This window comes from Balearica regulorum, chromosome 4 (assembly GCF_011004875.1).
Source record: "Balearica regulorum gibbericeps isolate bBalReg1 chromosome 4, bBalReg1.pri, whole genome shotgun sequence".
In the NCBI taxonomy this organism is placed as follows: domain Eukaryota; kingdom Metazoa; phylum Chordata; class Aves; order Gruiformes; family Gruidae; genus Balearica; species Balearica regulorum.
In genome coordinates this window covers 81,118,811-81,144,513 of record NC_046187.1, presented here as the reverse complement: position 1 = coordinate 81,144,513, position 25,703 = coordinate 81,118,811, and the positions used below count along the sequence as shown (strand labels likewise).

The following is a 25,703-nucleotide window of genomic DNA, read 5'->3' as shown; positions in this document are numbered from 1 at the left end:
CCCGTCATCCAGCCTGTCAATGCAACCAGTTGTTGGGTTCTTCAACCCGTAGCGGTCTCCTGGGCCATCTCTCTATGGTGTAAGCCCCTCCAAGAGCCAGCAGCAAAGGCCAGGACACGCACGCACCTGGAGATAAGCACCATTCCCTTCCCTCCTGCTTGTTTTGCCCAGCCTCTGTCTCTCTCTGGGGAGAGTAAAAGCTTTGGGCAGAAACTTGGTGTCCTGGAGCTCACGAAACCCTCAGGGTGGGTTGGACCTCAGAGTGGGGGCACCTTGGTTAGGTTGCTCAGGACCATGTCCAGCCAGGCTCTGAGTATCTCCAGGAATGGAGACTTCACAAAATCTCTGGGCAACTTGGTTCAACGTTTGGCCATCCTCCCCATAAAAAATCTTTTTCTCATATTTAAGTGGAATTTCCTGTATTTCAATCCATGTCAGTCAGTAAGGCCTCGTCCTGACCATGGAGAATGACAGGTCACCAGGTGGGTGCAAAAATCCCACTTACGGGGTGCCCCAGTTCCCAGGACGGGGGTGTTACCCTGAGGTCCCAAACCAGGGGGCCACAAGCCCTTCGAGAGGAGATGCAGATGAATGTGAAACAAAAAGCTTGGAGATTCAACTCTTTTTATTATGGAAGTCTATAAAATAGCCACATGGATTATTTTTTTTTTTTAAGATCACAAAATACACAACATTCATTTTAATATGCGACACATAATATTATATACATACTAAAAACCACATGACTGAAACACATGTTCACACGGCACCAATTTCATAACAAAAAACCCCACAAGTGCTTTTTTCTTTTTTTAATATTAAAAACAACTGTGATAAAACATATTAATATTTTTCCAGACAATGTTTACAATAAAGAGAAAAAAATCATATTTTACTAAATAACAAATATTTAACAGCGAAACTTTATACTAAATATCTATTTTGAATTATAACAAAAATAGTACTTATAATAGTTTATAAAGACAGACCAAAAAAAAAAAAAAATTTGTGTATAAAATAATATTATAGCAAATTGGACTGTGCTAAGAAAAAAAAAACCAAACCAAAAAAACAAAAACAAATAATTCTGAGATTCAAAGTGCTTTATTCTGCAAACCCACTGCAGCAACTTTTTTAGTCAAGTTATATTAGTTAGGAATGGAAAAACAAAAGCATGACTTACGCCTAGATTAAATACACACACAAACATTATATATACACATGATGTAAGCATATATATATAATGGATGTATGCATCTTACATTACCGCTCTCCAATCAGCCACTCACTCAAAAGCATGTTTGGTTTTCACGTTGTAATGACATTGGAAGTTAAAATAAAAATTTCAGCGAAACCCTTCACTGATTTCCCATAAGCACAAGCGGGACCGAGCCCTTTCGGAAAAGTCTGCCCAAGAGATTTTGCTCACTGTAGCATGGTGTGAAGCCACCCGTGAGCTTTAACTGGACCTTTTAACCTTGTTGTCCATCTCCCTCTCCAGCTTTCCCCTTTTTCAGCCTCCTCTCTCCCCCGAGCACAGTTTTATTCCCCTGACAGGTCTCAGATGGAAGCGGGGGTTCCTGGATAGCACCCGTCTCTGATGGGGTTTTGCCCTACAGCCCTCCCCTGGCAGAGCATCTTCCACCTCCTGCCCCCGTCCCCATCTCCTACAAGGGCTCATCCACAAAGACCATGGACACCCGCACGTGCCACTTACCTTTCCCCAAACGTTTGCCCCTGGGAGACTCACCTCTTCCCACCGCATTCAGGTTTATGTTCTCCTTTGATTCTTTGCCCTTTGGGATTTTGATTGTGATTAAGCTCCTTTCATCACTGGGAAAGTTTTCTCTTCATCAGGGACAAGGAGAATACCTGAAATCTCAACAGTGCCTGAGCTAGCCATGTTTCACTCAAAATTGCCAGGCTGGCATGGTGCACATCACCAAAGGCTCCTAAGATCTTCCTTTTGGGTTTGGCCTGGTGTTTGCCAACTGAAGGCAAGGTCTGGATCTGAATGGCATCTCCTAGAAGATTTGGAGTTTTATTGCAGGTTAAATCAACCTGAAAAGCAAGACGTGAACCCTGGCATGAGTGGAGCCCATCTGCTGAGATGCTCCTGGGGGGTTTCTGGCAGCTTGGCTGACGGCAATCTGACCTCAAGTGCTTCCCCTGGCTAAAAACCTGCCTCCCTCCTCCTTGCCCCCACCAGACGATGGGCTGGCAAAGGCAGCCATCACCATCGCTCGCTTCACACGTCCTTCGACCTTCCAAAGAGGCACCCACTCATCAAAAGCACAACCTGCAAAGCAACCTGGTAAGCCGCATCTGCCCCTTCTCCTTTCTTATCTCAGCCCCTCTGACTTATCTGGACACTTTTAAAGCAGAAAGCCAAGCTGACCACCCAGGCATGAGATCTTTTCCCATCACAGTTAGGAGAGGTCTCAGCCATGGTCCTTGTCTTGTTCTTTCCACCTCAGAAGGCAGGAGATGGGAGAGGAGTGGGGCTGGGCAGGCTGGGCAGAGATGCCTCAAGTCAGAGAGGGATCTCCCAACCTGGTGCTTGGCTCTGGTCTGAACCAAACACCAGCTCGGGGAGCTTTTGCTTTGCACCCACATGTGAGGCCATGTCCACTTCCAACACAACCCACCCATCTCACACTCAGCCCTGAAGCCTCTTGCATGCAAAAAAATAAAATGAAATAAACCCACCCAGCATATTGAATACAAGATACCTCGGTGGCCGCTTGCTTGTGCTGGAGAAGCTTTGGGCAGGGCCCCTCTCCCGGGTTAGCGGTGGGACGGGGAGGACAGCTTGCAAGGAGCCCACCGCTTGCTCTCCTTCCTGCCGAGCTCTCCCATCGCCAAACAAAACCCAAACACGAGACAAACAATGCGTATGTTGGCTTATTTATAGAGATCACCTTTAATGCAAATGCCTCCCATGGAAGAGGGTGCACTGAAATGAGCAGCTCTGAGTGGGGCGGCTTTCCTCAGCGCCCCGGTGCTTGCAGAGCCGTGGTGGGTCGTTGGGGCCATGCAGTTCAGAGGCTGGTGCCTGCACCTTGAGGGAGAGCAAAAGCACCGAAATGCCCCCAAAACGGGTGCCTCTGCAGAGGGAATGGGCTGGTGAGGGGCTGCGGCAGGGGAATGGGTGCACACAGGCCGTGTAGCAGCAGCAGGAAACTCAACGAGAAAAAAAAGGACAACCCCTCCACATACACGCACAGAGCCCCAAATGCAAAATGCATTTTGCAAAATGCAAATATGCGCTCGTCCGAGGCCTCAGAGGGACAGCTCACTGTCTGTTCAGCCCCGGACAAGACACCACAGGGTTTTTCGGTCCCATAGCAGAAGTGAAAAGGCAGCCCCCCCTCCCCAGCCTGCCCGGGCACCAGCGGGAGAGGGGATGGGAACGGGCATCGCTGGTCTCCCCCTCGCCAGAGGAAAGCCTCCAACGCCCCAAAACAAAAAACACAACCAAACAAATTAACAAAAAAAAAAAAAACCAAAAACAAAAACAAAACACTGTTATCACCAGCTAATTTAACACTGTTAAAAAAAAAAGATCAGAGGGCACCCAAGAGCCGCCCCGGGACACCAGACCTCTGATCACCGGCTGATTTCCAAAGCCTTTCCCACAGTCGGGCCTTTGCAGCGCTCCTCCTCGCAGCAGAAGTGTTTTATAGATATTTATATATATATATTTATAATATTTAGATACTGTGTATGGTCAGACATCCCAGCTCGACTCAGGTTTTGCGACTGTTCCTCCTTTCGAACGAAACGAGACGCATGACGGCACCCCAAACTTCTCCGCGTGCCGCGGGAAGAGCAAAACGGTTTTGGCAACTTCACCGGTGGAGAAAGCAGTCCTGACCCGGAGGCTCTGCGAAGCGAGCGTCGTGGAGAAGCTTCTCGTCCCTGTCTCCTCCCCTCCTGTTCATCCCTTTGCCCCCACCCCACCCCTCCGTCCCCCGGCCGCCCGTCCCTCGCGCCGCCGGCGTGGGCTTTACACGGTCGCCCCCAGCATGGCATCTGTCCCCGTCAGGATCTCGTTCTGGTTGGAATCCAGTCCGAAAAATTTGACCTTGAGTCCGTCGACCGGGTGGACCACGGGCACCAGGGTGATTTTGGGGAAAGTCCTGGTGGCGAGCTCGAAGCGGCTGGTGCTGGCCAACTCGATGGCCAACGCCTTGAGGAAGAGCTTGGCCAGGTGCTTGCCCAGACAGGTCCGTACGCCTCCTCCGAAGGGGAGGTAGTGGAACCTGCCGTCCTTGTCCTCGCTTCGACCCTGCCCGAAGCGGTCGGGGTCGAAGACGTCCACGTCCTTGAAGACGGGAGCGGTGTCGTGGGTGTCCCGGATGCTGTACATCACGCTCCAGCCTTTGGGGATTTGGAAACCCTGCAGAGAAGAGGGAAGGGGTGGAGAGAAAACCAGAGCAAGTCAACCCTACTGTAAAGAAGGAGGGAGCAGGAGGACAAGATAAAGCTATTTTGCTTTGACTGTTTTTTCCCCATTTTCTTCGGGTTTTTTACTGTTGATACAGATTTAAAAGAGAACCAGAGCGCAGCACAAAGGCCTGGGAGATGGGAATCCTGGGTTTGTCCCTGCCTCTATCCCAGGGACCCGCCGGATGATCCGTTGCTATTTATTTGCTTTGCGGTTGCTGGCAGGAGTCGCCTACCAGGAACCCTGCGGTGCTCGACTGCCGCTGGGCAAAGGGAAGCAGCTTTTCTTGCACCCGTGCCGTGCCCCACACGCCGGCCAGCCCTCCCCAGAGCATCCCATGGCTTTGCTCACACCCCGCCGCCTGTCAGCCCCACACACCCAAAGCACATGTCGGGGCCTGGGCGATGAGAAACAGGGTGGATTTATCATCCCCTGAGCACTTTAAAAGGTTTCCGACTCAAATCACTACATTAGTAGGATTTACAGCGACAAGACAGGTCTCAAGATTTTGTTTTGCTAGTAGGAAATTCCAGCCATTTGCAGTGACTAATCCGCCTGTCATCCAGCAGCCTGGAGATGCCCTCTGCAGTAAACCTTTCCCTTGTCACACCCCAGTTTAGTTTTTGGCGTCAAACATTGTCACGAGTTGCTCTTTGAAGCATCACGCCTGTCTCCTCTTTGACAGCTCAAGTGTGTCCCTTCCCTGCCACGGGCCAGATCCCATCACCCTCTTCCGAATCCAGAGCAAGTCCACTTCCCATCATCATGAGGACGTAATTTGTCCTCCCTGAGGTTTCATCTAAGCCAGGCTCAAGCAAGCTTTACAACATGCAAAAGGCTGTTTTGGGGAGCTCACTGTGCAGCAGCACCCCAGAGAGATGGCAATACTCACATCCAGCTCAAAGGTTTGCAGCACCGTCCGGTACCCCCCGGAGATGGGGGTGAAGAGGCGAAGCACCTCCTTAATGACGCAATCCAGGTAGTGGAGGCTGTTGATGTTGTCGAGCCGGAGGGAGCCCTCGCAGATGCAGCCGTTGTGGAGGATGCCTTTGCTGCGCAGCTCCTCCCGCAGCTTCTCCAAAACCCGGGGGTGTTTGAGGAGCTGCATGATCAGAGAGGTGCTGGCGCTGGCGGTGGTGGCGTAGGCAGCAAAGATGAGCTCCAGGGTGCCATCCTGAAAGACAAGAGCAAAGCCAGGGTAAGACATGGGGGATGGACAGACAGACAGGCCAGCAGCCGTGGCACGTCGAGGGACACGCACGCGGGCTGTAGCAGCCTGCCGCAGGGCATTTCCTTCCCCTCCATATCAAGGCATGCAGCGCCACGGGGCAAAGGGACATTTCCCCCTCCTTGCCCTCTGCATGGGCAAGTTCTCCAGCTGCTGGGGTGTGTTTGCTGCTGCTCGCGGGAGGACGAGAGCAGAAATGCTCCCACCCCAGAGACGTTTTCCTTGTCCCTCTCAGCTGACGCTGCAGAGATTTCCCCACACCCAGCAGCTCTCCAGCCTGGTCATGTCTAACTGCAACGTCTCTCCTTGCGCAGGCACGGGTCTTGGACATCTGCCACAGGGAGATTCCTGCAGAGCCTTGGAGGATGCTGAGGGCCAGGCAGGCAGGAGAAAAAAAACTGGGAATGGCTCTTGATAGCACAAGAAGGACAAGTTACGCCATGACCCTGCTGCAGACAACAACCTGCTGAGGGCTCATTTGCCCTGCAAAGGAGGCACCATAAAACTGGATAGGTCAAGGGGTGAAGCTGGTCAAGGCTGAAAGCTTCAGCAAACTTATATGGTCTTTTGGTATTCCCTGGAAATGCTTTTTAGAGAGAGAGAGATGGGTGTGAACTGCAAATAAATATGGCCTATAGGAAAGCAGCTGGCTTGCTGGCAACATCATCCACCAGACCGGGATTCACCTGTAGCTCCAACAACATATTGTGGGGCCCCAGCTCTCACTGACCATCTCAGGTCTGCCCCAAAAACTCCTTACACCAGCTCACGCTTTGCTCTTTTGGGGAGCCCTGTGCTGAGCGCAGCAAGGACAAGGTGGCCATGGGGAAGATCTTTACCTTCAGCTCCTGCATGGTGAGTTCCTTGCCGTGCTCTTTGCCACTCTCTATCAGGATGTCCAGTGCATCGGCGTAGTCCTTGCCCTGTGTGTTCTGCAGTTTCTCCTGAATGGCTTTCTCCAGCCCCTTCTGCAGTGTCTCGCGTGCCCGGATGCCCTGCGGAGCAGGAAGCCATCAGACCACGCAGGACACAACACCAGCATCACCATCCCCAGCCCAGCGTCCCCAGGAGCTGCAGACATGCTCAGGATGACATGTCTAAGTAATACAACTGCAATTGTAGATGCTCAAAGAGAAGAATAAAGATGCTGAAGTTGTTCCCTGGGCAGGAGGAGCAAGCCCGGAGCGGGTGAGATTATAGGCAAGAGTAATCAGCACCTACGTGCAAATGACAGGCCTGATGTGGGAGCCCCAGTACTGCACCAGTTCACAGGCCTCTGGCGCACCCTAGGATGTATAGCCGTCCCTGGGAAAATTGTCTCTCAGAGGAAAGTGAATTAATCCAAAAGGATCCTCTTCCTGGGAGTGTAATGGGTTTCCCAAGCAATTTTATCACCTGGTCTCAGTAAAGCAATTCCTATCTGAGTGCAGCTGCACCAGGCTAACCTGCTGCTGCAAATGCTTCGGGGCTGCAAACGGTTGGGCTTATTCACATGGTCACATAACAGTAACAAAATTTGCAGTGCTAATCACAAAAATAAATTTAAAACCCCCATATTTCTTTTACCAAAATTCCCCATGAAAAAAAAATACAATTTTTTGTCTCTGTTTTTTGTTATGTTTTCATTTTGCATCATTCATCAAAAAACTGGAATAGTTCTTGGAATTAGAAGGTCCACTGACCTGTTTCACCCTCGAAACAGGAGGGAATGAACAGGAGAAAAGTCCCACAAACAAAAAAAATACCGCAAAACTGCCAGTTACAAGTAAGGAAAAATTACACATTAAATCTGGGCAAGTCCTGACCGTATTCTCCCTTGCATCAAACCACACGGTTCCTAGCACACTAAAAACCTACGAATGGATCTTCCCCTCTACTCTGCCAAAACAGGACTTTGTAGCCCAAAATGGACTCACTTCTAGATGTCAGAGGGTGAGAAGACATCCCACCGAGAACCTGTGGAGGTGGGGATTAGCCACCACCCCATTAATCCCAGGTTGGTGTTATTGGCTGGTGGAGGACTCAGCCCAAATCTCTTACCCTCCTGTAGCCACTGAAGGGCAGATCCATGGGCAAGGAGAAGACATTCTCCACGAACTGCTGGTAGACTTCAAAGAGGCGGTTGAGTTCCTCATCGGGGATGCGGAAGCCCAGCAGGACACGGATGGCCATGCGGAAGGTGAGCTTCTGGGTCTCGTGGTAGACATTGATGGACTCGGGGTTGCTGCTCCAGGCCCGAAGGGTGTCTTTGATCACCAGCTGGATCTTGGGGAGATAGCTCTCCAGTGCCTCATGGCTGAAGATTTTGGAGAAAACCTACAAAAGAGAGTGAGCAGAGATTTCTACACAGTCCCAACACCCTCCTCTTTGCCTTCTCTAGTAACCAGCTTCTGTCCATAAAAATGGACATCACAGCTCCACTTAGCAGAAGACTCCTTATCACCCAGAATTCATCACCCAGCATCACCAATTTCTAAAACAGCTGCCAAAAAGGGTCAATGGAGAAATATCAGCTGACAGATCCTCCACAGGCTGATCTCCACCACAACCATCACAAATGATGGACAATAACACGGTGCACACCAGAGACAGGAGGTAACGCTTCACCCCACGCACGGCAGGACAGACGGAGCCGGCTTTCCCACAGCTCCGTGTCTAATGGCTCCCAGTGACATTCGTCCCACAGTTTGGATGTTACAAATACATCTCTTCCACGGGGATTCTCTAATGTCTAACATTATGGCTGTGCACGCAGGCAGACATACACAGGCAAGCTTTTCTCTCAGTGGGAAGCATCGGCAGTTTCTCCCACCTATCAACCACCCTTTTTTAAATATATGTAAAAAATTCAGTAAAATAATTATATTGAGGCATTTAGGATGTCTCTGCAATCTGGCTGAACTTAGGCAGGGATTCAAGTGGGGAAGAGAGGCACACACGTACGCAGAGGCTGCGATCACACACGGCTCATTTCCTTGGGAAACCGGGCAAAAAACCTGATGTCAGCAGACAGTATTAATTTAAGCTCTGCGAGTAAACACTGCGCAGGAGTGGGCCTCCCCAGGTCCCCGATGCTAACGGCTCCTTACTCCAATTTGGGCCAGGGCCCGCGCGTTGCGCGAGGAGCTCAGCAATGCCAGGAATGTCCCTTCAGCCCTCCCCGGTGCAGCCCACAGCACACGCTTTCATTCGGCATCCCCGCCGCATCCCTCCCAGAGTGCACCGGAGGAAAAAGTGCTGTTTGTTTATTTTTTATTAACCTACACACACACACGCACACACACACACGGGGCAGCACGCACACACACACACCCCGCCACATACCAGGCCTCCGGGAAAATCAAATTAAAACAGGCTCCCAAGGAGGGAGCTGCAAGCCTGCGTAGCCTCCACCGGTGGCCAGTTCCCGGGGTGGCTCAATGCAAGGTGGGGGGGCTGCAAAGTTATCAAACTAACAAGAGGCGAGAAATCAAAGCCGCCCTCTCTTTCCATGAGCGCCGGACTCGCTGGAGCTGTAAATGTGAGAATTTCCTCCGCAGTCAGCACTCAAAGGGAAAGGTAACATTTTCCTGGCTGCGACCCCTCATTGCTAATGCACATCGTTCGCTGGGAGTTTGTTTGGTGAAATAACACCTCTGTCCCCTCGCAGTCCCGGGCAGGAGGCTTGTCAAGAACTGCTTCATAACGAGCTGCACTCAGGCTGAGCCCCGAGTAAAACTCATCACACAATACACGGTGGGACCGAACTCGGAGGCTCTCCGTGGAAATACCAGCATGCAAACAGGATGGTAGGAGGAGGGCTGGGAGAGGAAAATGCAGACGGACCGATGGGCAGACCTGCCTGCAGACAGACAGCTGTCCCCGGATGGCTATGCAGAGCGGAGGCATGAATGAACGGAGCGGAGGAATGAATGAACGAACAGCGGGGCCACGGCGAGATCACGGCGAGGGCACGAGACGGTGCGGTTGCTGCTTTCTGCCGCCTCTCCGTGCTTCACAAGCTATTTTTAAGCCTGGAAAGGGCAGCGATGCTCAGGCAGACGTGCCTGTGTGAGCGGGTGAAAAAGCAGCCGCTCGGAAAAGAAAAGCTGGAGGTGGTAAAGCTGAGCCTCTCGGCCGCCTGGGGAAGGTACGAAGGGAGCTGGGAAAGGTCCGGTTCCTGGTGGCCATGAGCAGGACACCAGGCTTTGATGCGGTGCTGGCTGGAGACCTGGCAGCCACGAGCTGCCCCACGGGGATGGGATGGGAGGTCCTGAGTGGGTCCGGCGAGGGGACACCGATGTCCCTCCATCCGGCTGGCGTCTGCCCTTCATCCACACTGCGGGGTTTGGGATAAGGACGTGAATCACCTCACTCTTCCCAAATGTTTCCTGTGACTCAGTTTCTCCAGGTGAAAACACAGCCGGCGAGGGGACAGCCTCTGCTTACGAAGCACCAAAGCTGCAGCCCTGCTTGGAGCCACCATCCTGATGGAGGTGGCCCCTGGGGATCCTAGCCTGGGGCAAATCCTGTCCGCCCCCAGCTCTGCCCAGCATGTCCCACAGACAAGGGACTTGGGGACCCCCTGCACCCCATAGAAAGCACAGCAGCCCAAGAAAGTCCTCTGGTCCCGTGGTGCAAAACTGTTGCAGTGGTGCCGTGACCCAGCCCCGGGCCGGATCCACACGCTGGGGACCAAACCAGACTCTGAAGAGGAGAAAGCCCATCCCAAGGAGTGATGCTCAGCAAAGGCGCAGAGGAAAGGACCCTGAGGAAGAGAAGACTGAGCCCCTGTGGAGGTCAACACACCACCTGCCCAGCCTGGAAAAGAGGGAGCATTTAGCACTGAGGGACTGGGGGCGATTTTGGGGGGGGGGGGGGGCTTTTTGCTCTTTTTTGAGCTGTCCTTTTGCTATCAGGCTCCTCCAGCCCCAGCCAGCTGCACCCCAAATCTGACGGATCCTGCAGCTCCCGGCCACTGGGCCGGCCGACGTTGCGAACCCTGGCCACGCTGCCAGCTCGCTGCAACGTCCCGTCCGCTCGCCGCCGCTGCGCTCCACGCCGCCTAATCCCAGATGTCAGCAGATCCTTCCCTAGCCAGACACAAGTCTGGATCCCCTTCCAGTCACCTCCAGTTCAACCCTGCATCTTTCCAGTTGATTAAAAAGGAGGAAAAGGCAGCCAACTTTCCCCGACAAACCTCCGCGCGTTTCTAGCCTAAAATTCCTGCGCCCTCTAGTGAAGCTGAACCGAACGTCTCAGCCGCTCGCCGGAGCAAGACCTGGCAAAGCCAAGGAGCATCGGTGCAAAAAAAGTTGTTCCAGAGCTGCCAAGAGGCAAAGTCAGTTATAAGAGGATGCTCTGCTCTGCTAACACCGCGTTGTGATAGCCCGGCCGTGGTGGGGGTCCGGCCAGGTGGCCTCGGCGGCAGTGCTGGGGCAGTGGCCAGGACTTTTCAGAGATGCTGGAAAGTGCCCCCGTTTTTCACATTTTGAAATATCCCTAAAGAACCAAGTCTGGGGATTTGCTCTGTCTGGGGGCATTCATCTACGCACACATGCTTACCCCATGCCGAGGGAGACACCACCACCCAGCGAGCCTCGCTGGAAACTTCCGAATATGTCTCGTAGTGGAAACAGGATATTTAAAGATTTATGGTTTTCCTAAGGCAGAAAATTCCTTCTCAGTGTCTCAGCTCCAGGATCTCCCGGAGAGGTCCAGCCTCGTGTGACAGTGAACTGTGCCCGGTCCTGGCTGGAGAATACCCCCACCCCTTAAACCACACCAAAGAGGAGAGGACTTTCCAGTGAAGAGCCCTGACCTTCAACCCACAGCCTTTTCATGCGTAGCAAAGGCTTCATTTGGTGGCTGGGGTGGCGAGGCGTTAGCAGGGACAATGCTTTTCATTGTGTCACCCCTCCTTGGTGCTAGCCAAGCCTCCCCACTCCAGCACCAGCTTCAGCCCCTGCCTTTTGCTGACCATGAACTGCAGGTCCCCCCGCTCCCACCCGGCACATCAGCACGGCAGAGAGGGAACGGAGCTTTTCCTTCCTCCCCTCCAGGAGGAAAACTTATGCTTTGGGATCAGACACCTCTATCTCATCCAGCCCACGCTGGCCAGAGCTGCTGGCCTGATGAAATGAAGGCACAATGAGCGTGGGGACATTTTCACAAACCGATTTGGCACCCACCGGCGGCTTGGCCGGCGGGATGTGTCAGGAAGCATCCAAAGCAGCGTCTCAACCTGGAGACGTACTATTTCTTCCTACGTTTCAAAGGCCAGGCGGTGTTTGTCCCAACCCTGTCCTGTCGCCACATTATAATGGATGTCTGCCTCTCTTCAGCATCAGACGCAGGGCTGCCAGACGCGGAGCCCCCTGCCATGCTCCAGCGGGCTTGCAAACCGTGATATTTTTGGAGCAGGATGAGAAGGCTCATGGGCAAGAGGCTGCCCTGGCATCAGGAGCACAAGCAAAGTGAAAACACAGCAAAAAAGTTGTGACGACTACGCAAAGCACCACAAAGAGGAGAGGACCTCCACAAAACCCCACTCTATTTTTAAAGGGCTTTGCCTTTCACAGGAGCAAAGAGCTGATGTCTTTTCTCCCCGTGCTACAACTGGAGATGGAGCACATGGACCGTTCCACAGTTTCCTGCCATGCTCCATCATGGGAGGAATCCAGGCCCACTGAGAGAGAAAAGCCAAGAGCTTTAGCTCCCCACCACCCAAAATGAGCAACGCTGGGTTTGCCCATCACAGCGTAGCGCTGCGCGCAGAGCGCAGGTGAGGAGCGTGGGTGTCTCGAGGGAGCTGAAGGCAGCGACCTCTCCCAGGGAGAAATGCAAGAGCCCCACGAACACTGCGACCTGTCTCCAAAGGGAGTCTGGTTACAGTAGCTGGAGTCTCCAAATTTGGCCCAGCTGAGGAAAAGAAATGGGGTGCATTTGCAAAAGGCAGTTTCACTGAAATTCAAATGATTCTCAAAAAAATGTGCTGGAAAAAAAAATGCAAAGACAGTTTCAGCCACATTATGATGATCGTGCACCTTTCAGAGTTGCTCACACCCCTAATTCTTTTTTTTTTTTTTTTTAACAGCTAGGGTTGTAAGAAACTCTAGCATTTCATATTTCCACTCGAGTTCAGAATAAAAATGAGCCCAAGCACCCCAGTTCCCCACAGCTCAAAAATCTCCACATCTGATCATCTCTCCTACAAACCCTCCTCATGGCACCGGAGACTTTGCTTTCAATCCGACACCCTTTAACAGACTGTCGGGCTGAAGGGGCTGTGATGCACAGGCTGGGGGGAGAGCAAGGAACAAGCAGGACACTCTGCATCTGTCTCAGCATCCCCCTCTGCAAAACTGCCTTCTGTCTCAAAAAAACCAGCGCCATCACCAGCAAAATGCAACCAGCTACATCCAGCAATTTAGGCTTCTTAGCCCACTTGACAGGAGTACCTAAACGCACTGCGGTTCTTCAGCATCTGTGTGCCTACACCACCGCTGAAGGGCTGCTCCGAGTGCCCTCCCCCCATTTATTCAGAAGGAACCAGTGCATTTGAGGGGAGCAAAATTCACTTTGCATATTGTCACCACGCTTCAAGGAGGGAATCAAACACAGGAGGAGAAGAGAAAGAAGATATCACATCATAGAATCAGAGAATCCCAGACTGGTTTGGGTGGGCAGGGACCTCACAGCCCATCCAGTCCCACCCCCTGCCATGGGCAGGGACACCCTCCACTAGCCCAGGTTGCCCAAAGCCCCATCCAACCTGGCCTTGAACACTGCCAGGGAGCCAGGGGCAGCCACAGCTTCTCTGGGCAACCTGGTCCAGGGCCTCAGCACCCTCACAGGGAAGGATTTCTGCCTCCCATCTCATCTCCATCTCCCCTCCTGCAGCTTCAGGCCATTCCCCTTGGCCTGTCACTCCCTGCCCTTGTCACCAGCCCCTCTCCAGCTTTCCTGGAGCCCCTGCAGGGACTGGAAGGGGCTCTAAGGTCTCCCTGGAGCCTTCTCTTCTCCAGGCTGAACCAGCCCAACTCTCTCAGCCTGTCTCCATAGCAGAGGTGCTCCAGCTCTCAGATCATCGACAGTGTGGCAAAGAAAGAGGAAAGAAGCAGGAGCTGTGTCTAGCCAGAAGGGGCTCGCATTAGAAAGGTGGAATCAGCTGGTGAAGAAGAGGTCCGAGGGGCCAAGTACCTGCTGCCTGTGGCTGGTGTCTTTGGCTGGAGCTGTGGAGAAAGAGCGTCCTGCAAACCCACCAGGCACACGGCTGCATGGTCAGAGCAGCCATTCACCGGTGTCAGATGGTCAGGTCCAGCCGGGATGGGCTATCCTGTTCAGTTTTGGACCACGTACAAAATCCCAGATCTGTGATGTGAAGATGAGAGTTTACCTAGAGCTAAAGAGGAGGAGAGCAGCTTGCCCAGGCAGCAGGGATAGTGCCCTGTCCACCACTGCAGAGCCAATGGAGAAGAAATATTAGAAGAAAAGTCCCCTTTTTGCTGACCTCCTGCATCTTCCTGGATCACAGAGTGCCGATCAATGGGAAGGGACCCCATGTATTGAAGTAACCCAGAGCATGGACTCTCCTAGAGAAAAAGCCAGCCTTGGCAATGAAACCAGCCTCAAGTGCTCTTCTGCGGGAGCACTTAGACCTCGGTCCTGCTAAGTGCTCCACGGGCTGGGAGCGGAGCAGAGGGCTCACCGAGGGGATGAGAGGGAAACCCTCGCTCCATGATGCGGCCTGCATTCCAAAGGAGGAACTGACAGGACAAGGGCTAATGGCTTTAAACCAAAGGAGGGTAGATTTAGATGAGATATTAGGAAGAAATTCTTCACTATGAAGCACGGTTGGATGGGGCTTTGGGCAACCTGGGCTAGCAAAGGGTGTCCCTGCCCATGGCAGGGGGCTGGAACTAGATGATCACTATATTTAGTGACAGAAGTGCCACCTGAGAAGTAATGGACAGCATCATTAATCTGAAACAAAGCACTCAGTCCCCAGAGGGATGAGCGGGATATTATGAACCACAACTCCGCAGGTTGCTCAAGCTGCTTGGAAGGACAGAGTGTGATGCAGTAAAAAAACAAAGCTACACAGAGACAATGTAGGACAGATCCTGAGTCTGAAAAGCCCTCTTCCATCCCTGGGATTAGCTCCTGGAATCCCCCATTCCCACTCTAAAGCGGAGCCTGGACCCATGCAGAGCTATGGGCTGCAAGATTGCAGTTCCACCCAGCACAGAGCATTGCAACCCCAGGAGGGGTTTCATCTTCTCCATGCCTCACAGGACATCCATCAGCTTCCACCCCAGATGATGCAGAAAGGTAGAGCAGCCTACATGAAAGAGGTTCAGCTCGCAGGGTATCCGTACAGCTCCTGGGCTGTAACCACGCTCCGACACAGCACAGCTTCTCAAAGCAGGGTCTGCGCTTGCAGGGCATTTTGGGGTGGAAGGCGCTATGAAAAATGCATGAAATTTGTCTTTCAGCCAGGAGCGCCTGCACTTTGCTTTTTTTTTTAATCCATTGGAATTACTCTGGATTTACACCACTGTAGATGACAGCGCTATTTGGTCTAAAGTCAATGAGCCAACCTAGCTGACAAATTCTTCCCCAAGACCGCGAGCGGGAGCCCTCCTCCATCAATGAAAGCCTTTTCTCCGGCTCCAGCGGCTTCTGCCCGCGGGTTAAAGCTCACAGGGCAGCAGCCCGACACGTACACGCCGAGAAGGGGCTGGGGCCAGGCCAGCCGATGGCAGCTGTAATCCAGCCCGCTTGAGCTGACCAGTAGGACCTCAGGGGGGGGTTGTATAGAAGGGGATGGTTTCCTTTCCACCGTGGGATTTACAAGTCGCACGGAGGACAGCGGTGGGTTTGGGTGGAAATACAAGGAAAAAAAAAAAAAAAAGAAAAAAAAACCCTAAAGAAAACCCTCTTAACTCGGGTCAGGGGTTTTTGTAGTGTGAAAAGTATGTTCCCACCGCCTCCCATCCCTCCTTCCTCCTCCCGCCCCTCTCCCCCATCTCCCTCCTTCCCTCCCTTCCCCCCCCAGTCCAGCCCACAGCAGCTGGTTTATATTTGGTTGTAAATTTATGGCCCCTTTTGTGTTCTTAATCCTCTTGCAAACTATATTAAAGCCTCAGACCTTTCTACTTGGTGCTAATAAGCTCAACACTTGTATGCCTCCAAGGCAGAACATTAATTGTGGTGTGTTAATGAATGATGTAGTTTTGGACAGTGAGACAAAACAGGCCATTTCTCTGCACCACTGTCTGCTTCCTCCTCAAGTCTCTGGGTCTAGGATGTCTACCCAGCCCACGAACTGCTTTTATTTTATTCTTTCTTTTCCTTTTTTAAGCCAGCTGTGCCTATTTTGGGATTACTATGCTGGAACAGAGCACGGGCCCGGCAAGTCCAGCGCTGTCCTGCCAAGGCTGGATGCTTCCGAGGAAAGTCTGAGTCCCACCTTCCCCGTGCACCGTAGCACACCCGCGCCAGCAGCGCGTATCCTGCACGGGGAAACTCCTTCCTGGCCGTGGGCGCTGCTCAGTCTCAACCTAAAACCAAAGGGCCATGCCTCCCGGCCATTTCCAATTCCCATTTCCTTCTCCACTGAGATGCTGAGTTCCTCCCTCTCTGTTTGCTGAACTTCAACTTCCCTCTGGCCTTACATCCCATAAAACCAGAGCCCACGCTATCGCCCTGCCTAAGGGCAGATTTGCTTTGCCTTCATTACAGCTCGTATTGACCCAGGGTTCAGCACTTCCAAAAGACACACGCGGTAAGTCTGGAGTGACCGCACTGCTTTCACTGGGGTTTCACGAGTAGAAATGGGAACTGAACATGTCTACGAGGACAGATCCAGAGTGAGATGGGAAAGGGATTGAGTCAACAGCCAGGCTGGGACAGGCTATGGCAGAGGCAGCATGGCTGTGCCACCAAAACAGGAGCAGGATGAGGAGAGCACTGGAGACAGAGGTGTGGAGCAAGGAGCACCCCCAGCCAGGCACTGTCCCCAGGAACCCCTTCCTGATGAGTTACTGTGGGAGAGCAGGAGCTCCCCTCTGTCAGGACACGTCACGTCTGACCCCAAGGGATGATGTGCATCCTTCATGTGATGGGGAGGGACAGGGATCTGCCACCAAAAACCCAGAGCAAAGACATGCCCATGCTCGGCCAGATGCAAGAGCAACGTGGCTACTCCTGCCAGTAACCTGCAAGGTAATTTCGAGGCAAAAAGGCCACCGCGGAGGAACGAGCTGCAGCACGGGTTGCCCAGATCCTTCTCCAAAATCAACATAAACTCCATGACCCAACAGCAGCAACAGCCTCTCAGTAGATATTTATCTCAGGAGGGAGGTTGAGGAGTTTTGAGTTGCTTTTGTTTACTACTTGTAAACTGTTCTTATCGACCAGCTTCATCTCAGGCCAAGGACAGAGTGAACGCTGATGACATCTGCAATAAAGCGATACCCCTGACGCGGGCAAGCCCTGCTCCCAACCCTGCTCTCACCCTCCATCCCACCCCACAAGCTGTCACGTCCCTGGGCAAAGTTGGCTTTATACCCACTGAGCCCCTCTCTAATAATTGGAGAGTTCATTGCCCAAAAGGGGGAAGTTTTCTCCAATTTATATTAACTTTGACAGCTTCCTGCAGGGGAGCTTTAATAAATAGGGGATGGGAAAGCAGGGAGCTGCCATAGCTACCGGCTTGTTAATACGGCTTTGTTCCTCCTGAGCGCCTTCCACACGTGCATCTTGGGGTCTTTTATCAACACCTGCGGGATTAAAGCCTCTGGGATGGAGAAGAGGATATTCACCCGCTTTATGGAAGGGAATATTGAATCCATGCAAGATCCTGAAGAGAAGCTGAGACAGGGAAACAGCAAACCTGAGAGAAGAGCTCTAGAGACTGAGTTGTACACCCCGGCTCTGGTCCCATCACCGTCATGGGCAAAGCGTGCTACTGCAGAGCCAGTAGCGACAGCTAAAATTTGCTGATCTTGAAGTTACATCGAAGAGCTAAAACTCTTTGGAAAGCTTCACAACACATGGCCAGCAAAACAGCCGATTTCAATGGCAAGCTACCAGAAACATCGTACAAGAACATGTTGGGTTTAAAGCTCTTTGCTAGAGCTTGTCTTCACATCTCAGTGGCAATCTGTCCCACCAAGAGGATACCGTGGCTCGATTGCCAGGGAATGATGAAAGAGTATCTGCCAGTGCTGCTGCAAGTCAGTGCAACTCCACTGGCTTTTAGAAGACGATGAGGACTTGTTGCAGGTGGTGACCATGTAAAGGTTGGTGGAAGAAGAGCTAGAGATGACCCCCATGGTTGGGGTCACAGCAGAGGGTGAGCACATGGGGTTTCACACTCCACATTTCCTCATGTTGGCTAGCACCCTACACCACAAGCAGCCTCACAAGAAATTATACCTCATGTACAAATTCCAGCTAGACCAGAGAAGGAGAAACCACTTAAGGGCAAGCGAAGGCGAGATGAGGTAGAAAACAGAATTTGAGAGGTGAATGGAGCTACCGCTCCAGAAAGCCCCACAATGCTTTGAATCATCAACAACCTAAGAGGTTTCGCAGGAAATACTACTGCTCTTTTCCATGGAGCTTTCAGACTGCTCTGATTCTTTTAGTATTTCTGTTAATACCAGCACCCTTACTATGAAAGTTGGTGAAGTCTGAAAAATGCAGTCTTCTGCCAACAGGTTCTTTGCTCGGTTCCCCAGCGGGTCAAGACGAAGGTACAGACTGGGTATCTAAGAGAAAAACTCCTACTGAGAAGGAGCAAGTTTAAATCTTATACCTAGTGCTTCCACCTCGGATCTCTCACAGTCTCAGCAGCAGGGTGGGGAGAGTTAAAAGCCAACGACATTTAACAGCAACAAAAGCTCGGGGCTAGTGAACTCAAAAGACACAGGCAATTTCTCCCAGTAGAAGGCACCTGGCCTGGAAAAAGCTTTGATCTGGTCATCGCAATCTCACCAAGAACAAAATGATCTATTTTCCTCCTGTTAGAAGCAGGTTCACCTTATCTCCGCACGCGCAACTCACTCGGTCCAGGGTGAGGGATGGTTTGCGCAGGGGAGAAGGCAATTCAAGTGGTTGCCAGGCTCAGGGAGCACCCAGGGGTGCATGACGCATGAGATGCTCAGCTCCGTGAAAACAGTAATTAAGAGGAGACCAAGTGAAGGAATCAGAATAAGCACCCATTTTCAAAGGGAAGGGAACCAGCTGAGCCCAGTGTACCCCACCCCATGCCGCTGAAAGAGAAAGCTTAAAAAAATAATTAGCTACTCTAGTGTCCCGATGATATGGGGAAAGCATTTGCTCTTGGGTATGCAAGAGCTCAAAGCAGAGGCAAGGTGTGCGAGCAGGAGCAGGCAGAGCTGGCAAGGGTCATCCCAGGACAGTGTTTTGCCAGAGTACCTGTTCTCAGGAGGCTTTAGCCATCCCTTAAGGAGGAATTAGGATCCTTGCCAGCTTGGGATTGAGCGTGATGCCAAAAAATGGGAAGGCAAAAGGGTTTTGAGGAGGAGAATGGAGATCCGGACCAGACTTCGGGCTTAGAAAAATCTGAAAGCACTGGGATTCACAGTTTAGGGTGGGACATATATTTCCCACTAGCTAAAAACACAGAAGTGAGAACATCAGGTATAAATATCGAGGGAGAGAGGCTCTCTCCTTTCCATGCTGCTGGTATTGCTCCTTGCTGGTGCTGGCACTCCCCATCTGAGCTGTGGTACAAATTACAAGTCCATCAGGATACCACAGAGGTCAGGCCTCCCTTTTCCATGACCCCGTTCCCATAACCCGCGCTCTCCTCGCCTCCCCCAGTGCCTGTTCCCGAGGTCTGAATTCCGCGGTTTTATTAAGGCGATCGCAACCAAAGGCCTTCAGCTACCCGCTTTTCAGTAGCAAGAAAATTATCTTGCTGTGCGGAAGATAAAAGAAGCAGCGAAGGAGCGTAGAGGCACCTTCAAACCGCCGGCTGCTGCCATTTAACCCTCCCTTAATAGGAAATAAATAGGAGCCAAAGCTCCTGCCTTCTTCCCGCTGCCGGAGGAAAGCGCATCGCTCCCCATTTCCTTGCACCTCTCCTGCCGCTATTTATGCTCCATGATGGAGGGAGCCCCGTGAACTATCGCTCTTTCTCTTCAACAGCAAGATTAGAAGAAGTTATCTCCCTCTTTAAGAAGAAAAAAAAAGAAGTAGCCCCAGCAAACTGCGGGGTTTGCCCAGGTCTCGCGTAGGGAATGTCAGGGCGTTTCTTGTGGCATCGCTCAAGTCCCGGCCGCCAGTGCACCAAGAAATGTGACTAATGGGTCTCACAGGGTTGTTTTCTCATCTTCTCCCCCAGGAGAAAAGAGCAAGTGGCTGGGTTTGGTGGGGATTTTATAGAAATATATACGCCAAAATAGGAAATCCTGCTGGAGCAGAGAGAGGAGAGCAGACCTTGCCCCGGGGCAGGGACCGGGACAGCCTCTTGGCGCTGGGTGCCGTGCTGGCCCTTCCCTGCAATGCTGTCTTGGGGGGGACACACATTACCTTCACCCCAAATCCGCTGCCTGCCCCAACCCATCTGGGAGGGAAAGAGCCTGTCCCGTGGAGGACGGGATGCGAAAGCCATCACCCACGCTGTCGCCCTTGCCGCCGCCTTTGCCTGCGGGAGCTTTGCTGATGGGAGGGACATGAGGATGACCCCCCCCGATCTGCCAGGGCTCAACGCCCCCAAAACCAGGCTGCCCTGCGCTACCTTAGGGCCTGTAAGGAGGGTCTCACCCTGGGACCACCGAGGGGGTGAGGCAAGGCGAGACCCCAGGAGGGTCTCAGCGCCCCCCCCCCCAACAAGCTCGGTCCCCTCTCACGCTTCATGCCGGGACCCCCATCAGCACCCCAATTTCCCAAAATCCAATGCAACACCCAGCACCATGAGACACACACACCCCCCCCCCCCCCCACCAACCACAAACCCCGCGAGGTCTCCCCACAACACCTCTCGGCAGAGCCTGGAAACGGCGTGTGGGGGGGGCCCCCACTCGTTGCCCCCCACTGCCCTCCAGCCCCACGCCGCGCTGTGCCCTCCCGCCGGCCGCATCGCCCTTTTAAGAGCCCTCCGGGACCTCGCTCGCCGCTCTGTTCACGGCAGCCCCCGCCACGCGTGCCACCGGTTGCGGGGGGGCTGGTGGGGTGGTGCTGGGGGAGGAAAGGGGCAGCACCTCCGTTCTCAGCAGCAACCGGCGGGGCAGCCCCGCGGGTAACCCCCCCACTCCCCCCCCACTCACCCTCTCGGCTCCCCATCGCCCTTTTAAATTCCTCAAAGGCACCGAGCGCGGACACGGGGGGGAGGGGGGCGCCCACGCAGGACCTCCCACGCACGGGGGTTCCGCGGGGAGAGGAAGGAGGGGGGGGAGGAGAAGAGGGGGATAGAGGAAGAAGATAAGGGGTTCCCCCCGCCCCACGCGCGCACCCACGCGCTCCCCCCCCCTTTTTCCCCCCCCCCCCGGTCTCGCGTGGGGACCTCACCTTCCTCTTGTGGCGGTGGATGTCGCCGATGGAGTTGGCCACGGTGTTGGGCCCCAGGAGCATGCGGGTGCTGCGCGGCCACTCGGTGCTCACCAGGTGATGCTCCCCCATCAAGATCTTCCGCACGTTTTCCGCCCCCGTCACCCGCACCAGCGGCCGCCCCAGCAAGTGCGTCTTGAAAACGTTCCCGTACTTCTCCCGCCGCGAAGACTGGAAACAGGAGCCCTGCGGGGGGAAAAGGGAGGGAGGGGGGGGGGGAAACACGGGTGGGAGGGCGGTGTTACCGCACAGCCTCTCCGTGCCCGCGCAGCCGCACCCACGCGTGGGGATCCCCACGGCGCAGCGGGGAGCAGCTTTGGCGGGAGGGGAGGGGGGGGGAGGGGGGGGGTGTCGTCGCGCCTGCAGGTCTGGGGGGAACCTGGGGGGGGGCAGAAATGGGGGAGAGAGGGGTAGCCCCCCATCCCACCCGCGCTCAGCCCGGCTCCCTCGGAAGGGGAACCCGGCGCTGCCCGCGGCGCACCCGCTCCTCCCGCTGCCCGGCGGGGCTCGGTGCCCTCCGCCCGCCTTCCTCCTCCTCCTCCTCCTCCTCCTCCTCCCTTTTACTTCTACCTTTACTTCCCCTGCCGCTTTTTAACCTTTTTTTTTTTTTCCCTTTTCTTTTTCTTTTCTTTTTTTTTTTTTTTTTCATCTCAGGCTGCATTTACTCGAAAGGCTGCAATTTGCCTAAGTAAATCTCCAGATTTGGGAGAGAGTTTAATAACTTTCCCACATGCTCCGGGGGCTTTTGTCAGCGAGAAGGCGGATGGAGCCGCGGGGGGCGGTGGGTGTCCCCCAAAAAACCGCCATCCCGAGCGGGGAGAATAGCTGCGAGCGGTGCAGCTCCGCGCCCCGGTGCTGGGTTGTGAGTGCGTGTGTTTATTTTGAAACAAAAGCGCGGTTGTGAATTTCAGATGTTCAGGTGACCCTGTTTCTTGATCTGCGTAAATATAATTAAAGTCCTTTTTGTGGCATTAATAAAGAGTTATTTGTACACCATTTCCAGGGCAGCACAAAGAGGACCTTTATGTGGGAGAAGTTTCGAATGGAGTCCAATTTATACAAAATTTTGTATTTTTAGCCCTGGACTCTGTTTGGACGGAGCCTGTGGAAAAGCGAGAACCCTTTTCTGGTCCCCCTGTAAAAATCTGATAAATTTCTTTAAAAAATAAAGCCCTATTGAGAGCGTGCGGTTAACCCCTTCGGCGCCGCTGGCGGGGAGGGGGCCGCCCGGGGAGCGGGGCGGTCGCACCGGGCTCCCACGTCGGGGCTTCCCCGGCGGCGGGGCGGGGGGGGGGGGGGGGACGGGGGGACCGGGGGACGCCGCAGCCCTGGCAGCCGGGACCGGGCTGCCCTGCCCCGCCGCGGGCTCTGCCGTCCCCTCGGCGGTCCCGTCAATGAAACACGACCTGCGCTGGCGGGAGCATCCTCTCTAGGCTCCCATTTGCTGCTTATTATTATTATTATTATTATTATTATTCTATTTTAATTTGGCCCTGGGAGGAGGGGGTGGGAAACCCTCGGGATGATTTTCCTCGGAGGTTCCTTCCTGGGATGCTGCGAGCCGCGGGGTGCCCCCAGCCCGGCCCGCGACTCCCCCCGCAGCAGGGCACCCCTCGGCCGCCTCCTGCCTCCACTCCTCCTCCCTTTTTTCTTTCTTTTTTTCTTTTTTTTTTTTTTTCCCCCTCTTTTTTTGGCAGTCACCCTCTCGCAACGCGGTCCGAGGGGATCCCGCTCCGCCCGCCGCTGTTCAGCAGTTAGCAAGGTTAATCCCGGGTTAATCTACCGATTACCTCCGCGGGCTTCCCCCAAGACCGGACCCGAGCCGGGCGGGTTACAAACCCGACGGGAGCAGCCCCGAGGACGGGGACGGGAGCCCATTGCACGGGCGTGGGGTGGGCGAGCGGGCGGACACGACCCGGGGAGCCCCCCGCGCCGTGCCCGGCGACATCCACCCCCGCCCCGGGGCTACCTCCCACCCCCGGCTTTTTTATTTTTTTTCCCAAGGATTTCGGCTGCGGGAAGGAAGGGGGGGGGGGGGGGGGGGGGAGGAAAAGGAGCTTTTTGGCAGCGCGGGGGAGACCCCGAGCCTCTTCCCCGGCACCGAGCGGCTCCCGCCGGGGAAGCCCCGCAGCCGGGCAGCGCGGCGGCCGCTCCGGGGCGAGTCCAGCCGGGCCGGGCTCCCTCGGTTCCCCCCCCCCCCCCCCATCCACACACACCTCTCTCCTACACCAGCCCCCGGCCCCAGCTACCTCCCCAGCTCGCCGGGAACCCGCATGATGCAATCGAAAGGAAAAGAAAAAAAGAAGAAGCAGAAGGGAAAAAAAAAAAAAAAAAGCCCTAAGGAAAAAAAAAAAAAAAAACCAAACCGGTCCCAGCCCACCTTCCAGGGAGGGAAGGGAAGGGAATCCTCCTTACCTGCAGGAGCCAGTGGAAGGTTTCTCCGATTAAAGGGAATCCCATAGAGCCTTTAGGGATTGGTAGCTTGCAGGTTTTGTCGCGGGTGGCAGCCCAGCGGAGCTGCCACAGCTGTTGGGACACGGCCAGCAGCAAAGTCAGTGACACCAAGCACGCCGCGAGGGTAGCCAGTGCCGAGACGAGATCAAAACTTGCAAAAAGCATATTTGGAAGAAGGAGGAGGAGGAGGGTGGGGAGAGAAACAGCCCCTTGACAGGCACCACACTCGCACCCACACACACGGCACGCACGGAAAGAGGGCGATTGCGGAGCGCACGCTAAAGGCTGCCTGGGGGGTCTTTGGGGGGGGGGGGGGCCGGGCTCGCCCCCCTCTCGCTGGCAGGTTAGAAAAACAAGAGGGAAAAAAAAAGGGGGGGGGGGAAGGGGAAAAAAAAAAAAAGAGGGGGGAAGAAAAGGGGGCTAAAAGCAGTTTCTCGTCTGTCCCTCTCTGAAAACTTTGTTCTTGTTTGGAATAAACTTGACAGAGTGACACAGGCGGAAAAAAAAAAAATTAAAAAAAAATAAAAATAACCAAAACCCAACACTCCACACACAACACAAAAAGAGAGGGAAAAAGGGGAAAAAAAAAACCAAACCACAAAGGAACAAGAGGGACCCCAAAAGAGGGGAGGGGGGCACGCAACTGAGTAGCCAAAAACTCGAGGAAAAAAAAGAATAAAAAAGAAAAACCCTGGAGTGAAAAAAAAAAAAGACCCCAAAAAGTCCAAATGCAGATGCTCTGGCTCTCGCTCGCTTTCAAGGCAAAGTCACACACACCAGAGGGGGAAAAAAATGAAAAGAAAAAAAAAAAAGGGAGCGAGATTTAAAAAAAATATTAAAAAATCATAAAATAATTCAGCCACGACCTGGAGAGATGGAAGAATTAAATAGCTATATATATGTATCTATACACACGGAGCGAGACGGATCGGTTTATATCTCTATCTCTCTATATAAATATATCTCTATAAATATATATATATCTATATGCCGGTTATTTGTTAGCCCCAGATTTTTCACCAGACTCCTGTAAAGAATGAGGCAGGGCTGCTGCCCCTGAGTTTGAGTAAAAAAAGAAAGTCAATGTGTGTTTATATAGAGGCGGGGAAGCCGGGGCTGGGCTGGCCGCCAGCACGGCTGCTCCCCCCCGCACCCCCACCCTCACTTCAGAGGGCTCCGGGGGGGGCGGGCCGAGCCGGGCGGACGCGGCGCTGGAGCGTGCGAGCCCTGGCCCGCCGCCCGCCGCACGGTCACGCCGCGCTCCTCGGCCTCATCCTCCTCCTCCTCCTCCTCCTTCTCCTCCTCCTCCTCCTTCTCCTCCTCCTCCTCCTCCTCCTCCTCCTCCTTCTTCGCCGTCCGTACCTTCGGCCTGCGGAGAGACAAGAGCGGCTCAACCCCGGCGCCCACTCCACCACCCCCCCCGGGATGATTTGCGCCCCCCCCCCCGCCCCCGAAATGACTCCCCCTCCCCAAATCACCCCCCTCCAAATATTTAACCCTTAATGATGCTCTCCTTGCAATGATTACCCCCTCCATCATTTTCCCCTCACAATGACTCCCCCCCCCCGATGATTCCCCCTTGCGATGGTCCCCCCACTATTTAATCCTTAATGATTTTCCCCTTGCGATGATCCCCCCAATAGCTAATCCTTAATGATTCCCCCCTTGCAATAATCCCCTCCCTAAATGATTTTCCCTTACAAGGATCCCCCCAATATTTAACCCCAAATGACTTCCCCTTGTAATGATTCCCTCTCCCAAGATCTACCCCCCCTTAGAATGCCCCCCAATATTTAACCCTGAACGATCCCCCTTGCAATAATTCTTTCCCACAAGATTTACCCCCAGTGATGCCCCCTCACAATGACTCCCCCCCCCCCCAAGATTTATCCTCCGATGATTTTTCCCTTTCAGTCATTTACCCCCCACAATAATTTGCCCCAGGTGATGATTCTCCCCCTCCCCAATAATTTATGCCCTCTATGGATTTGCCCCTTTCATTACTTG

General features: G+C 53.6%; 1 protein-coding gene across 1 annotated transcript; it reads right to left on the bottom strand.

Annotated features, from left to right (window-relative positions):
* Nucleotides 1-3,982: 3,982 nt before the first annotated feature.
* Nucleotides 3,983-24,954, bottom strand: CYP26B1 (cytochrome P450 family 26 subfamily B member 1). Its single transcript, XM_075752866.1, has 6 exons — nt 23,658-24,954; nt 21,204-21,428; nt 7,719-7,994; nt 6,518-6,673; nt 5,343-5,624; nt 3,983-4,402 (listed from the first exon to the last, which is right to left on the bottom strand). Exons 1-6 carry the CDS (start codon nt 23,859-23,861, stop codon nt 4,010-4,012), a joined length of 1,536 nt encoding a protein of 511 aa, XP_075608981.1. The 5' UTR covers nt 23,862-24,954; the 3' UTR covers nt 3,983-4,009.
* Nucleotides 24,955-25,703: the final 749 nt, after the last annotated feature.

Coding starts and splice junctions, on each gene's coding strand:
- CYP26B1 (XM_075752866.1), bottom strand. CDS start 23,861: ATGCTTTTTGCAAGTTTTGATCTCGTCTCGGCACTGGCTACCCTCGCG. Junction 21,429..23,657: donor CCTTCCACTGGCTCCTGCAG/GTAAGGAGGATT, acceptor TTCCCCCCGCAG/GGCTCCTGTTTCCAGTCTTC. Junction 5,625..6,517: donor TCACCATGCAGGAGCTGAAG/GTAAAGATCTTC, acceptor CTTGTCTTTCAG/GATGGCACCCTGGAGCTCAT.